Here is a 13,831-nt window from a genome sequence, read left to right as displayed (position 1 = left end):
TTTGTGAACACACTTGAGCAAGTCTTTTTAAGGGCCGCAAGAGTGACTTATCGCCAAATTTTCTTTCTCTCATTTCAGCCTCGTGTAAAGCAGCCTTTGAAGACCCAGAAGGCCCATACGATTTTGTGATTAACCTAGCAGCAGAGACGAAGATAAACTTGCCAGACTGTGTAAGTTTGTCCTCTTGGAGTTTTGCCTGTTAATTACTACTATCTCTTTGGAGAGGATCTTAATGAGTGTTCTGTATGACAAATTTCAAAGACTATGGTGCAATCCACTGAACAGGAATTCAAGCAAGCCTCCAGCTTTGCTTGGCAAGCATGTACCATTGTGTGTCGTGTCAGGATTTGCTGCGACAGGCTGTCATTCAAACTTTGCCCCACACTTCTTTACGGCACGTTGGCATCTGACGTGCAGCGGTGCGTGCTCGGTCTTGATATTGCTTCAATGGAGCTTTGGAATTCAAGAATTAATATCTCAAGTTAGATGTGATATTCCAGATTTTTAAAAAAATGGGTGCATTAGAATGTTACTACCTATAAATTTGAAGAAAGGGGGTTAACTGAGGGGCCCATTTTTTATTAGTCATGTCATGAGAAAGCCAACAAACACTGACAACAAGGACAACATAGGGGAAATTACTTGTGCTTAATAAATGAAATAAAGGAACAATACATTAATGGAAATGCAAGCGGATGAAAACACAACTTGCCGCTGGTGAGTAACGATCGCACAGCCTTCGCATTACGTGTGTGATACTCTACCAATAGAGCTACCGTGGCGTCGTTTCCCCATCCACTCTCTTGGGCATTTATGTTTCCTAATAAAACCCTGGGAGTGTTAGCCAGCGCCACCACTCACAGGCCTTGGCGGCAGACGTGGAACGTCCTTTTTGCCGCAGGCGTCACGAGAACGTATCTTTTTGGGAGAAGGCAACCGGTCAATAAACCCACACATGCTACCTGAAGGCATCAATGAAAAAAAAGCAGGCCCCTCGGTTAACCCCCTTTCTTCTCGTTTATTACATAATGAGGGTCTCGAACCCGGCAACAATGATGCCTTCAGGTAGCATGTGTGGGTTTGTTGACCGGCTGCCTTCCTCCAAAAAGGTCACGTTCTCGTGATGCCTGCGGCAGAAAGGATGGTCCACATCTGCCACCAAGGTCTGTGAGGGGTGGCACTGGCTAACACTCCCAGGGTTCTACTAGGAAGCATAAATACGCAAGAAAGTGGATGGGGAAACGGCGCCGCGGTAGCTCTATTGGTAGAGCATCGCACGCGTAATGCGAAGGTTGTGCGATCGTTCCCCACCTGCGGCAAGTTGTGTTTTCATCCACTTGCACTGCCATTAATTTATCGTTTCTTGATTTCATTTATTAAGCACAAGCAATTTCCCCTATGTTGTCCTTGTTGTCAGTGTTTGTTGGCTTCTTATGATATATCTATAAATTTGCCATTTAGACAGCTACCCCCAAGGCACTATTAAAAAAGTTAATAAATGGAAAAGTCGGTCCATTTCACCTAGGAACTCATCTGCAAGAACACCACGTTCACTACACTCACTACGTTTTTATGAAAAATCTGTATGGCTCAAAAAAAACACCCTGTATAATTGCTCTGCCCTTGCACCAATTTCTTTGATGTTGGAGTTGGCCATAAGATGGTGAGTTGGGCTAGTTGGTTGGCGAGTTGGCCAATCCAATCCTTCAGCCAACAGTGCAAAGCAGGCTAGTTAATCCGTTGCTCATCTTTGATGAAAGAAGAGCATAGCAAAAGACGGCAGGCAATGAAAAAAAGTTCAGCAGATGTTACTATTGTAACACAAGAAGGCGAAAGCCTGCTGCAGATTTGGCAATACATGAAGTTATACAATCAGGCTTAGACTTCTTTGTAAGGCATATTGGTAATGCATTTAGTTCTGCAATCAGGGCTACACTTCTTACAAGACACAAATTGCCGCAATGGGAAGAACACGGGCGGCACTAAAGCGACCTCTTCACTAAGGCGCAGTGGCATGCACTTCATTTGCAGTGGCGTACTTGCGCGGCCGTCTTCGCGAGCCGCAAGGGCGTACACACTCCTCCACCGCTCGCCGCCAACAACTGCCGCCGCTGCCGCTCTGACTGTGACGTCAACTTGCAGAGTGCTTGCACACGCTTTTCTGCGCAACAATACCTGGCACAACAGCAGTTACTAAACTTAAAATTCGGCTTACACTCCTTACGTGTGGGAATGCAAAAGCATTATACTGTTTGTAGACCTCGGAACGTCATCAACGCACTCATTTTATGCACTCAATGATGTGGCGCCACCTCCTCTGTGGAGGAGCCGTGTCTTCAGGGAAGCATGCTCATCTCGCACCCTGGAGGCCAGGTTCGATTCCCACCCAGATCAAAGGTCAAATGTAAAAACATTCATGTAGCGTACATTGCATGCACATTAAAGAACTCTAGGTGGTCAAAATTATGCCGGAGTTCCCCACTATCGCATGCCTGATAATTATGTTGTGGTTTCGGCACTTAAAGCCCCAGAATAGAATTTTTTTTATTCAACAAACTGACCTAAGGAAAAGGGAGCTAATGCATGTGCAAGTTGAACAGTCGTGATGCATGAGTGAGTTCTATGCGAAAACACCCGTGTACTTAGATTTAGGTGCACGTTAAAGAACCCTAGGTGGTCGAAATTTCCGGAGTCCTCCACTACGGCGTGCCTCATAATCAGAAAGTGGTTTTGGCACGTAAAACCCCATAATTTAATGAGTGAGTTCATAGTTTTGTATGCACGGAACTTCTCCCAGTTCTTACTGTGCTGGACATGCTCACAATGATATATCTTGCGATTCCAATGAAAAAAAAAATTTGCAAAGCACCTGTCCCATGTTATTTGTCATCTGTACTTTTGTTGCACTTACTTTTCTGTGTCATCCTGGCCCGTGTTACTCACAGGTTCTAGGTGACTTGCATACTCACACCTTCGTTAAACGTCTTGCAGGTATATGAAGAAGGAATCTTAAAACTAAGTAGGAATTGTGCTAAGGAAGCACTCAGCCACCGTCCGAAACTGTACATCGAAGTCTCATCTGGTCACATGTACGCCGAGGGAAAAGTGAGTGCTCTTTCTTTGAAAGCAAATAGCTTTTCTTGGCTGCTCTTTTGCATGGCTGGGCACTGGGGGCTCGGTATCTTGCCGGAAGGAAAGGGCAGCGCATGAGCACCGGAGTTTGAGGAGGAGAAAGCGTTCGCCGATTGGTCCTCGTAGCGCTCGCCAATTGGCCCATGGCAGCACCTCCATCACGACTGACGCCACTCTTGGAAAAGTGGGTGCTGGTGTCGGAGACAATAGAGGGCAGTGATAGGAGAGGAAGGTGCCGGGGCTTGTTTATTGCGAAATGCCAACTGGCTTTGAGGTGCTTAGATGCTGAGATGCTGATAGATGCTTAGATGCTGAGATCAGTGCTGCCATTGTGTCACATTTCTCGACCGCATGGGTTGACTGTTGTAGGGCACTGTTGTATGGCGTGTTCATCACCATATAGTCTGCTGCACGTCTTTTGTCGAAATTTGCCATTTCGTATTGCACTGTGCTGCACAGAAAGGTGAAAGAGAACATTGCCTATAGCAAATGAGTGCTACAATATGTCCATCGAAAGCATGTCGGGCTACTTGCTTATTTAATCATCTCTGATGGTTTCTTCCTTATTTTTTTTTTCTTCTCGTTCTTTTTTTCTGTTATTTCTATAGACACTGAAGACAAATGTCAGTTTAACGTAGGTTGATTTATTGCTCTTTGGGAAAGCGATATAGATTACTCTTGCCATGATGTCAGGTGCGGCAAGCCAGAAAGGAAGTTATCCTTTCTGGCTTGCTTGGAAGAAAGCCAGAAGTTATCCAGGAGTTCACAAGGTGTAAGTTGTATAACTGGTAAAAACTGTCATCCACCTGTCAGTAGCACGAACCTACAAACTTCAAAGCTACAGCGTGAAACCACAAAGAACTGCGAAAGCATGAAAAATATGAAAGCTTGACACTTTGTAGTTTCAAGCTCTAGCTATGAAGTTTGTAGCTTCATGCTACTGTCAAGTGGATGACAGTTCCTTTTTTTTTTTTTTTTTTTTCATGGGACTTCTTTGGCTTGCAGATTTCTGCCGAAGTGATCACCTATATTCTGTGTCCCTGTGCTTTGGATTGTCAATTAATTTGGCCTTGCTTCGCTATTTGCTGACATCCTTGTTAGCTTAGACGTTACAGCAACTGCCTCAGAAAAGCATTAGTCCCATGTTCAGTGCCCTCGGACAAGGACGAACTCAACAGTGTAGCTTGCTTTCAGAGAATCGCATATGGGCTTCCATTCTAGATTCGTGCTACTGTCAGGTGTACAATGTGCCTTTTTCACGGCATGACGTCACATGCACTCTGTCCTGGTGGATTAGTTGCAAAACGTTTTGGAAGTATTGCACACACAGCCGCATGGCTCGATCTTTCTCCAGAAAAAAATTAGGTACACAGACTCGCACTGCTGCAAACACTTTTGCCGCGTACTGCGTTGAAACTCCACTGGTAGCTTTATGTCGGCGTAGTTCTGAAAGCGTGTGTAGCATACTGCAACTCCACGTTAAAACATAAGGAGGCCAGGGGTTCATCCAGACTGCACCACGAACCATGTAGTTGCTGGCCTTCATTGTTGACTGGTAAATTTATTTTAAAAAAACCCTGTGTTGCACTTGGCCGGTACTTCAAGACTGTCACATTGCTGACGAAGTCTTCTTGTAGCGTCTGCCCTCACTTGCTGGCGGTGGCAGCGCATGCCGTGCTAAACGCATTATAAACGTGCTCGGTTAGGGCGAGGTAACATTGGGTAGATCGATACGAGACTGGTAAGACGCTGGCGGCAACAATTGGCCGACTTTTGAGCACAATATGTCACCGAGACCACCTCGTCATACCAGGTTGACAACAACACAACGGACGAGCCCTACTTAGTGTGGGAGATATGGGGTTCTCCTCCGTACTCTTGGGACAAAGGAACGACAACACAGTAGTGCAAACAGTCACAAGGGCATTTATTGCACCTTTCATAGATCAATGCCTGCTAGCCGAGTTCATATCCCCAAAACATGCCGATGGGCACGCGACAAATCTAGAAGTCAGACTTACCGCGATCGCATTGCGAGCGAATATGTTCGCCCCATGCTGGATCCCAACGCCTGGTCGTTCGCGTGTACAGTCACGCCAACGGTGTCCAAGGCGGCCACGCGAGACGGTCTCGCAGAAGCATGGTCGACGCGCGCGCGCGGTACGTCCGGCGCGGTTCGCCGACCCGCCGGGAAAGAGCCAGCCCCTTGTCCCTCGGCGCCCGAGTAACCCCCGCCGCGGTGCGACGGTCGCGCCATCTCTCGCACCGCGCTTGTACCACTCCGAGCGCCAGGCCACGCGAGCCGTGCGGGAAAACAGCATATCAGGGGATGCGCTATGCGGGAAAACATCAGGGGACGCGCGAGAGTCACGCATCCCCACATTAGATAGGGCGATGGGCTTTCTTGTCAACGGCACCAACAAAATCGGCATGCCGACCATCGTTCGTCCGAAGGCCATGCAATCGGCCGTCGAACCAACAACACAATAGCTGCAGTGCATTTATTGGTACATGTTATTAATACCACGCTTAAAATGAGTTGAAACATACCTTCATAGTTGAAATGCACGAGCTTCAGCCCTCTCAAGATGTGCACACAAAGTTTAAGCCATTGTTGATCCTGTTCAGTGAAGGTTAGGCCTGGCACCGTCGAGTTTGTGTACCCGCTGCCAGTGAACCTGAACTTAAATATAAGCAGTTAAAACGAAGGAAACTGCTTTTATAGTTCGGTTCTGAACTTAGCGATTCGAAATCACTGACTTTTCACTTGCATGGCATGGATACACAAGAATTGACAGCCACTTAAGTATCGTTACATTATTTGAATGCAAAATAATTTAATTCTGTAACTAATTGATTATGTGCATTGATATGTGACGACATACGTTGTCAGGTGTCCTTCACAACTCTACCTTAATCCAGCTCGCTGTAATTTGTACCAACCTTAATCCATGCACTTCATTGCTCCTTAGTCCACCTTGCTCTAATTTGTACCAACCCCTATCCACATTAATCCACTTTAGTTCACCTACATTCACTTTACCGGAAGTCACCTTACTTGTTCTAATGTTAATCCACTTTGCTTCACTCTAACTCACCTTAATTCACATTAATTACCCATAATTACTACTGCTCGATGTTTCTATACCATTTACTCTCTTCTGTATTACTGCTGACATCACACAAGGCACTGATGACGTTGCTGATGATGATGATTTTAGTACCATCACTTGACCACGCTGGATTTTCGGCCTCATGGGACATGTAGTGCTTTGGCATTTTAATAAGTGGCAAGTGACGACACAGCATTGTGCCAACATCTGCACATCGCCATTCCTTAAGGTCTGTGGGTCTGCACATGTTGTTATGCTGGCACATTTATTTCCAGAGATGCACCGTTTACCTGTGTGTCAAATAGGAAACAAGAGACTGTGCCTTTGGTACAGCAGCATAAACAACCACTTGCTCGTTTACCAACAGTGGTATTGATGGCATCGACGTTCATGCAAGAGAACTACACGGCCTATAAATGAGTACCTACTTATGTGAGCAGTTTTCTCTAGTAATACTTTATGGCACACGCAAACTTTAAGGTAGATGAAGTTAAAGAAAAAGAGGAATCAGTAATAACAGCCCGTAATGTATGTATCTGGATCACAGTTGCCGTTTTGTGGTTCGGATGCTCGTATTGACTCTTCTCAGGGTGAAGCAATGCGGCTTGCATGCGCAGATATGCACGTTTTGCTACGTTTTAACATTATTTCATATCAGCGATGTGCCATTTCCTCAATATTTGAAGCTGACAACAATCCGTGGCTGTAGATGCTGATGTGAGCAAATGCACACCTCTTTGGTAAATCCGACGCGGAAAGCTGCGCTTGAAGACTTCTTGGATATGCAAAATCCCTAAAGAACATGTAAAAGGAATATGAAAAGCAAGGTGCAAGCACAGAAATCAGTGGCAGCAAACTCCAAGAGAGCTGCATCAGCAGACGGAACTTATCGGCAGCATTGTTAGCACAACAGTGCACTCGGGCCTGTTCACCCAGGGTTTGGTGAGTACTACATGGCTTCCATGAACGACATGTTGCCCCAGAGAAGCCATTAATAATTGCGATCCACGAAACATTCGAGCGACGCACACTCAACATGGGCGCAGGTACACAAACCGACCAGCAAATGCCCCAGCTACCTTCCAAAACATTTCCAGCAGCATATGGCAGAGGTCAGCAAAGGAAAATGAAAAAGGCACATTTTTTCCCTTACAAAATATGAACAGTGAACAGCAGTCCCGTGAGGTCGTGGATTTTGACAGCATCTGCTGTTGGACCGACAGCACTTGATGACATTCAGTCTGTTGCTCAGTCCCTACAGCTTCAGGGGAATGACGGCAGTGCATTTTAAGCCATTCACCCCAGCACCCTCCAACACCAGAGTCCGAGAGTTCTATCTACCTAGGGGGCAGTTGTTATGCTTGTTGGTGAAACTTGTGCACAAACAATGATATTGCCATGGTGTAATCAGGGCAGAGAATTAGAAGTGCTATCCGAATATGTGAATAAAGAGTCTTAACTCTTTATTTGGTGAGCTTGTGCCCAGAAAGGAAAGCAAGTCAAAGTGGTGATAGCAGAGAACACAGTTGTCAGTTGTCAAATCTAATCCCACAGGCCAAATCCATCTGCTCTTTATACTTGTTGCCGTACATCCCAGAGCAATTACCGGTGCTCACATGGGTTTGGGATTGTACAACACTGTTCACATCACGCATGCAATCTGATTATATACATGCCTCTCTATAAAATCCGCGACAACACAAGAATTTTGGATACTGCAAGCACATCCTGCTCTGAGTGGTAACGGTTACAGTGATAATCGACCAGTTTGGCGACCAATTTCACAGCACCACCACTGCAGCAAAGCATGATGCAGGCCGGTAGCATGTTGTTTGTACCGTGACAAGCCTGGCTTAGCCTTTCAAGTCGAAATGCAGAGAGGTGAGAATAATAAGATTCTACAGTAGGGGGTTATGTTTAGGAATCTCTCACCCCCAAGCTTCTGCTGAAATTTATTGGGAACAATCCATGATGGCATTGTCCTTGGCATTCCCCTCAACGTTGCCTTGGGTGCAAATACAGTGGCAAGTGGCGAGGATCACTGCCATTATGGCACTAGCAGGGGCTGCCGCACGTGCGCACTGGGCATGGTGAGGTCAGTGGAGAACTGGCACGAACATTCGATCTTGCTTTTTTTTTTCTCCTCTGTTGGATAGCCCCCAGTATCGCGGGTCACTGATGTGTGGGTCGGTGCGGTAGTTGAAACCACATTGGGATCGCCTTGTCGAAAGCTTTAGGTGACGGGATAGTAGGAGATGGAAGGGCGCTGCACGTTATCTAGGAACACTACATTTGATGGTGGTCGTGTAGGCTATCTCGTTCCAACAAAAGTCACAGCAGGGAAGCAAGCTTACTGTCCCATGTGAAGTATGGAGAAGCATAGACTGGAAGGAGGAAAGAATGGTTTGTGCAGTGTGCCAGGCTTGGCCAATGTGTGCACGAGGGGTTTGCGACCACTGCCTCTTATTTTCATGGCATGCAGATATGCCTCGTAAACAAATCCTACGCCAAGAAGCCGCTCTCCATCTGGCATGCATTTTGAAAGGGTCACCTTAAAAGAAGATATAATTGATTTTTCGTGCATTCAAGGAATTCTGGCATGCTGCTGTAGTTACAGGGTCGACATCTGTCTGATAAAGCATAAAAAAGGGGGTATACAATAAAGAGCACCCCTTTAACGCTCTTTTGCGTGGTTTTTCTTTTCTCTTTCCTTATTTAGAAACCAGCACAAGAGCATTTTTCATTGGATCCTTGGACAGTTACAGCTCAATTAAAGCTAGCCGTGGAGGAAGACCTGCGAGAGATGAAAGACCTGAATTACGTGATTTTGCGTCCCGCTATAGTCTATGGTGTTGCCGACAAGCATGGCATTGGTGAGGATGGTTCCTGCTTATTAGTTTGTCGCAGAAAAAAATATAAATATATATATATGTATATAGAATATAGAAATTATTTTTCGCTGTAGTTTAATTGGCATTGGTGGTGCTCTTACTTTCTGGACCTTTTCCTCATTTGTTTTCCCCCTTACCTATAATCGTCTTTTCATCCTTGGATATTGGTCCTCAGTGCCATTCTTCTTCTTGTGTGTGCTATTGCCACAGGGTAACATTACTTGGTGCATTTCGTGGGTTTTCTTCTTTCTGGGGGAATGCAGTTATCTGGGATAAAAAAAATTGCCTGGTGCATGCTTTTGTTGTCACGGCCCTTCTCGAACACTGAGCATGTTTTTTCCTCATCTTTTGTTTTCTTTTAGTTCCGCGCATTCTAGTAGGTGCTGTCTACAAGCACCTGAAGGAAACGATGAAGGTAAAGTTGTTTTCTGCATTTTTTAGGATGCCTTTATTTAATTAGTGCATTTATTTAAGCTGCACTGCTCTTAGAAGACTTGCTCACTTTGTTGATATATTGACGTTCTGCCTAATGTGCATGCCACAGCAACTGCACAAATCAAAACATTTGACCAAAAGCTGACTATCGTCCAATAAAAATGCATCCTAAAGGCGCTACCGTTTATTTAATTGAATACAGCCAACGACCGATTTTCCAGACTCCCGATTTTTCGGACACACCCAATAATTCGGACACCTTTGCGGTACTGTCACTTATCCCATAGGGTCACTGTATAAGAAAGTCTGAAATTTCGGACCCAGAAACCCTTCGCCGTCCGATTTTGAGGACTTTCTGCCATTACCGCAGGTTTGGAACGGCGTTAGCAAAGCCACCACCACCGTCATTTTCATTATCTCGCCGCCTCCAACAGGCGCCCTTTCGCACGCAGATCCGCTAGAAGCCGTAATCACCACCGCGGCAACGCTAGGCCTGCCTGCTTCTCGACATTCGCTACTAAGCTTCTTGCTGTTCGGTGCCGTGTTCTTTATTGAAAGAATTTGCCGCTGTCAGCAATAGTGTTGACTCTACCTTTGTAATCCTCGTCAGCGGCTTCGAAGAAGCATGACGCGTTACATAATGCCGGTTTCTAAAAGTCCGCTTCGCCCCAATACAGAGGTGTTACGCGGTGAAGCAAACGCAAAGTATTGCGGTGAAGGATATCTAGAGTTCGACGGGGTAATTGTCAAGGGACCCGTTATGTATTCCTTAATTATACACGCGTGCACCCGCCGTGTCCTTCCACATGAAGAGCTCCGATACGGCTAATAAGTCAACTGGTAGGCCTCCAGAGCTATTTCGGACGTGCCTATGGCGATTTGCGCCCTTGAGGCAGTAAAAATTGTGCATTCATCTTTTGGGGCATTGTCTGTACCAGCAAATTCTCTAGTCCTAAGTTGGCGCATGAAATTACTTTATGCAATTTCTGGTTAGTTCTGTATACCAACTTAAGATTGGCATCTTATCACGCGGGTGAAATTGTGCTCAATTCTGTAAATAAAAAGCACAGTCTCATTTCCACCGTTATCTCAACACATGTAATGATCACTTACCAGTTACTTTAGGGGAGCTTTGCTAGGAGTTCGTGATGTGTATGTTCCTAGTTTAGCCGGAAATATACGCAGCATACACATTCTGCTGTTTCAGAAATATTTTCTAAACAGTATGTGGTCATAGTCACTCCTTTAACTCGTGCTTGCAGTCTTACTTGACTTCTTTGGTCAGTTTCACGTTTGTGAGGCTCTGTACTCGAGGTGACAGCATTACAGGCCTTACAGTTGAGCCCGAATACAATTCAATGCATAACATGCCTCGTATTTGATGTATCAGATGTTCATTATAGTTTAATTTGCCTTCAAAACTATCATGTGGAAGTCAACAAGGTGCAGAAGAGTTGTGTACTTTATTTTCAGAAATGATGTCCATTACATATACTGTTGGAAGTTGGTGATTGAGCACTGTTTACATAGTTTCCACAGACACTGGTACTCTACAAGCTAATAATAAAGTTAGACAATTGCCAGCCCTTCAGCTTTGCTAAGATTGCTTCAGTAATATATGCGACTTGTTTGTTACAAATTTAGCCTAAGTAAGATTTCATTGCAGTTGGACGTTAAGTTTCTATCTAACCCAGACCTCTACTAATCAACCATTAAAAATTTGCTGTACATTGGCTACACGCACATATACAAGCTGCAGGGAGCATTACCCTTTGTGTGTTTCTCGGTTCTCTTAACACAACAAAGGGATCGATCGATTGCTTTCATTGACATACAATTAAATGTCGCACAAATTACACGTACCTTGTTTGAACCGATAGCCCTAATGGATAGCATAGGATTTAGCACAGGAAGATGATGGAAGAATTGAAATTAGTAATACCGGTGTCACGTGTACACTTCTGATATTGATCGGGGCTGATCTGGATCGAGTTTGATCCGGATCGGGCGTTGCTACACGGTCATTTGTGATTGCGATTCTGCGGTATCCGGATTTGGGCAATCACAATCCGAGAATTGCGATCAGACCCCTTGATCATGATCACAGGCTGACGTTTGTGCCCTCTAACGCAGTATTCTGAAAACGCTGAAAACAAGAAGTAAAGGCAGCTCAATTAAAAAAAAAAAAATTTTATCTTTTTACCAGCAAATAAGCTATGAAATTGAAATATTGTCGAAATTTAACCGTATTTTGCAAATCTGAATTTGTAGCCAATACATTATGCAGTTCTGAGAGTTGCTGATGATCAGCAGACGATAATAACTCACTCCAAATCATTGGACCATGTAGCAGTTAATCGCAATCAGATGTATACATGTGACACCTGTATAACTCTAGTCAAACAAGGGATGCCTCAGTCTGGAGCCAAACCCTCCATGGCAACTCGGTGGCTATAGCAGTGACAGCTGAGCTCAAGGTCACACAAGGCTTCGACCCCAGTCATTCCGATGGGGCAACTTGCAAAAACACTCTCGCACTTATATTTAGGTGCACACTCATTAAAGCACCCCATGTGATCAAAATTAATCCAGAAAGAGATGCAAATGAGAGAAAGGCAGGGAGGTTAACCAGAATTCTCCGGTTTGCTACCCTGCAAAAATTAATCCAGAGTCCCTCACTGTAGTGTGCCTCACAATCAGATCGTGGTTTAGGCGTATGAATCCCTCTTTTTTTAAATTCTTTTTTATCTTAGTTTCAATGCTTCAACAAGGGTATTTTTCTAAATGCCGCCCTAACAAAGACAAGTCTTGTCAAAACAATCACTCTGTACTGAGGCTCGTTCAGCCATTGTTGATCATCTCAGTTCTCTGGGCGTTGGTCAGTCATTCTTTATTGTTTCTTTTGTTTTGGTCTCCATGGCATCTGGTTCTAAAGTAGCAAGTGCTTCTTCCTCTGATCGAGACATATCTTCGCTTATTACTTTAAGCATGTCACCTGCTTTTACAAATGTAGCTGCAGCAGCTATTTTGTGCTACTGTCGCACTTTTGTTTCACTCTTAGTGGCTCTAACAGGTGTTTTGTATGCTTTGCAGCTTTTGTGGACAAAGGATCTCAAGATGGACACGGTGCATGTGTCAGACCTGTGCCGTGCCATCTGGCATGTATGTCTCCATGGGAAGTCTGGAGATATCTATAATGTTGTCGACCAGGGGAACACAAGTGAGTGGACTTCTCACTAGTTTTTTGATTACAGAATACGAGTATTGATTACAGAATCTATTACAGAATCCTGCATTCTCTATAAGAGCATAGTGGGAGAATCGTAGTGGCAGTAAAGGAAAATGATAGCCACTGTTCAAAATAATGCGTAGCAGTGCTCAATCCCTAGTTTGCATACCTTTTGACACAAGTATTCGGTTTGCATGGCTCGCGTAATTTTAGTTTCGCGACGTTCAGTTATATCTCATCTTGCTAAGCAAGATACAGTTTCATGTATGAATTTCACAGGGCCAACTGTGACAACTTATTATTCTTCACTGCATTTAAGTCTGGCTAATGCGAGGATGGGAACTGCGTGCTTTCCGAGTAGCTACGAGTAACCAGGCCGGTGTTGTCGGCGAGCGCCAGATGCATGTCGGTAATCATTACCATCATCATAATGAGCCTATTTCTATGTCCACTGCAAGATGAAGGCCTCTCTCAGCGATCTCTAATTACCCCCTGGGGTCTTGCACGAGCTAATTCCAATGTGCACCTGCAAGTTTCCTAATTTCATCATCTCGCCTAATTTTCTGCCATCCTCGACTGTGCTTCCATTCCCTTGGCACCCATTCTGTAACTCTAATGATCCACCGGTTATCTGCCCTACCCATTACATTGCCTGCCCTGCTCCATTTTCTTTTCTTCAACTAGAATATCAGCTATCCCCATTTGCTCTTTGATCTGCTCTCTTCCGTTCTCTTAATGTTATGTCCAATATTTTTCATACGATCACTCTTGGCGCAGTCTGTAAAGAGGCCCTGAATTACTTTTTATCGAGATCGAGAAATGCATTTTAAGTTAAAATAGGTTCATTCAGAAATACTTTGCCGCGAAAAGTACTTCAATGCGTTCAGCAGAAGTGGAGTTAATGGCAAACAAACATCTTGTTCGCGATGCTTCCACTTTTTCTTAACTGCCTTGCACTGTGAAGGCTACGGCAGAGTGGGGTGTGTCCACAGCGCCTACTGAAGATCACCGTGGCGCGCAGGTAAAATTTG

General features: G+C 44.8%; 1 protein-coding gene and 1 long non-coding RNA gene across 3 annotated transcripts in view; one reads left to right on the top strand and one right to left on the bottom strand.

The window, feature by feature from the left end:
• LOC126530712 (dTDP-glucose 4,6-dehydratase) overlaps positions 1-13,831 on the top strand; it is a 55,397-nt gene that overhangs the window by 20,720 nt on the left and 20,846 nt on the right. For both annotated transcript variants that reach the window (XM_050177979.3, XM_055070751.1), the window contains exons 5-9: positions 79-170; positions 2,992-3,105; positions 8,965-9,118; positions 9,499-9,551; positions 12,665-12,791. In XM_050177979.3, coding sequence (XP_050033936.1) covers positions 79-170; positions 2,992-3,105; positions 8,965-9,118; positions 9,499-9,551; positions 12,665-12,791 — 540 coding nt within the window. The remainder of the gene's footprint in view (positions 1-78; positions 171-2,991; positions 3,106-8,964; positions 9,119-9,498; positions 9,552-12,664; positions 12,792-13,831) is intronic.
• Positions 3,716-5,882, bottom strand: LOC129384988 (uncharacterized). Its single transcript, XR_008612522.1, has 2 exons — positions 5,514-5,882; positions 3,716-4,974 (listed from the first exon to the last, which is right to left on the bottom strand). It is a non-coding gene; the product is annotated as an uncharacterized lncRNA (long non-coding RNA).

Source organism: Dermacentor andersoni, chromosome 5, assembly GCF_023375885.2.
Source record: "Dermacentor andersoni chromosome 5, qqDerAnde1_hic_scaffold, whole genome shotgun sequence".
NCBI lineage: Eukaryota > Metazoa > Arthropoda > Arachnida > Ixodida > Ixodidae > Dermacentor > Dermacentor andersoni.
This window is presented reverse-complemented; position numbering and strand designations above follow the sequence as displayed.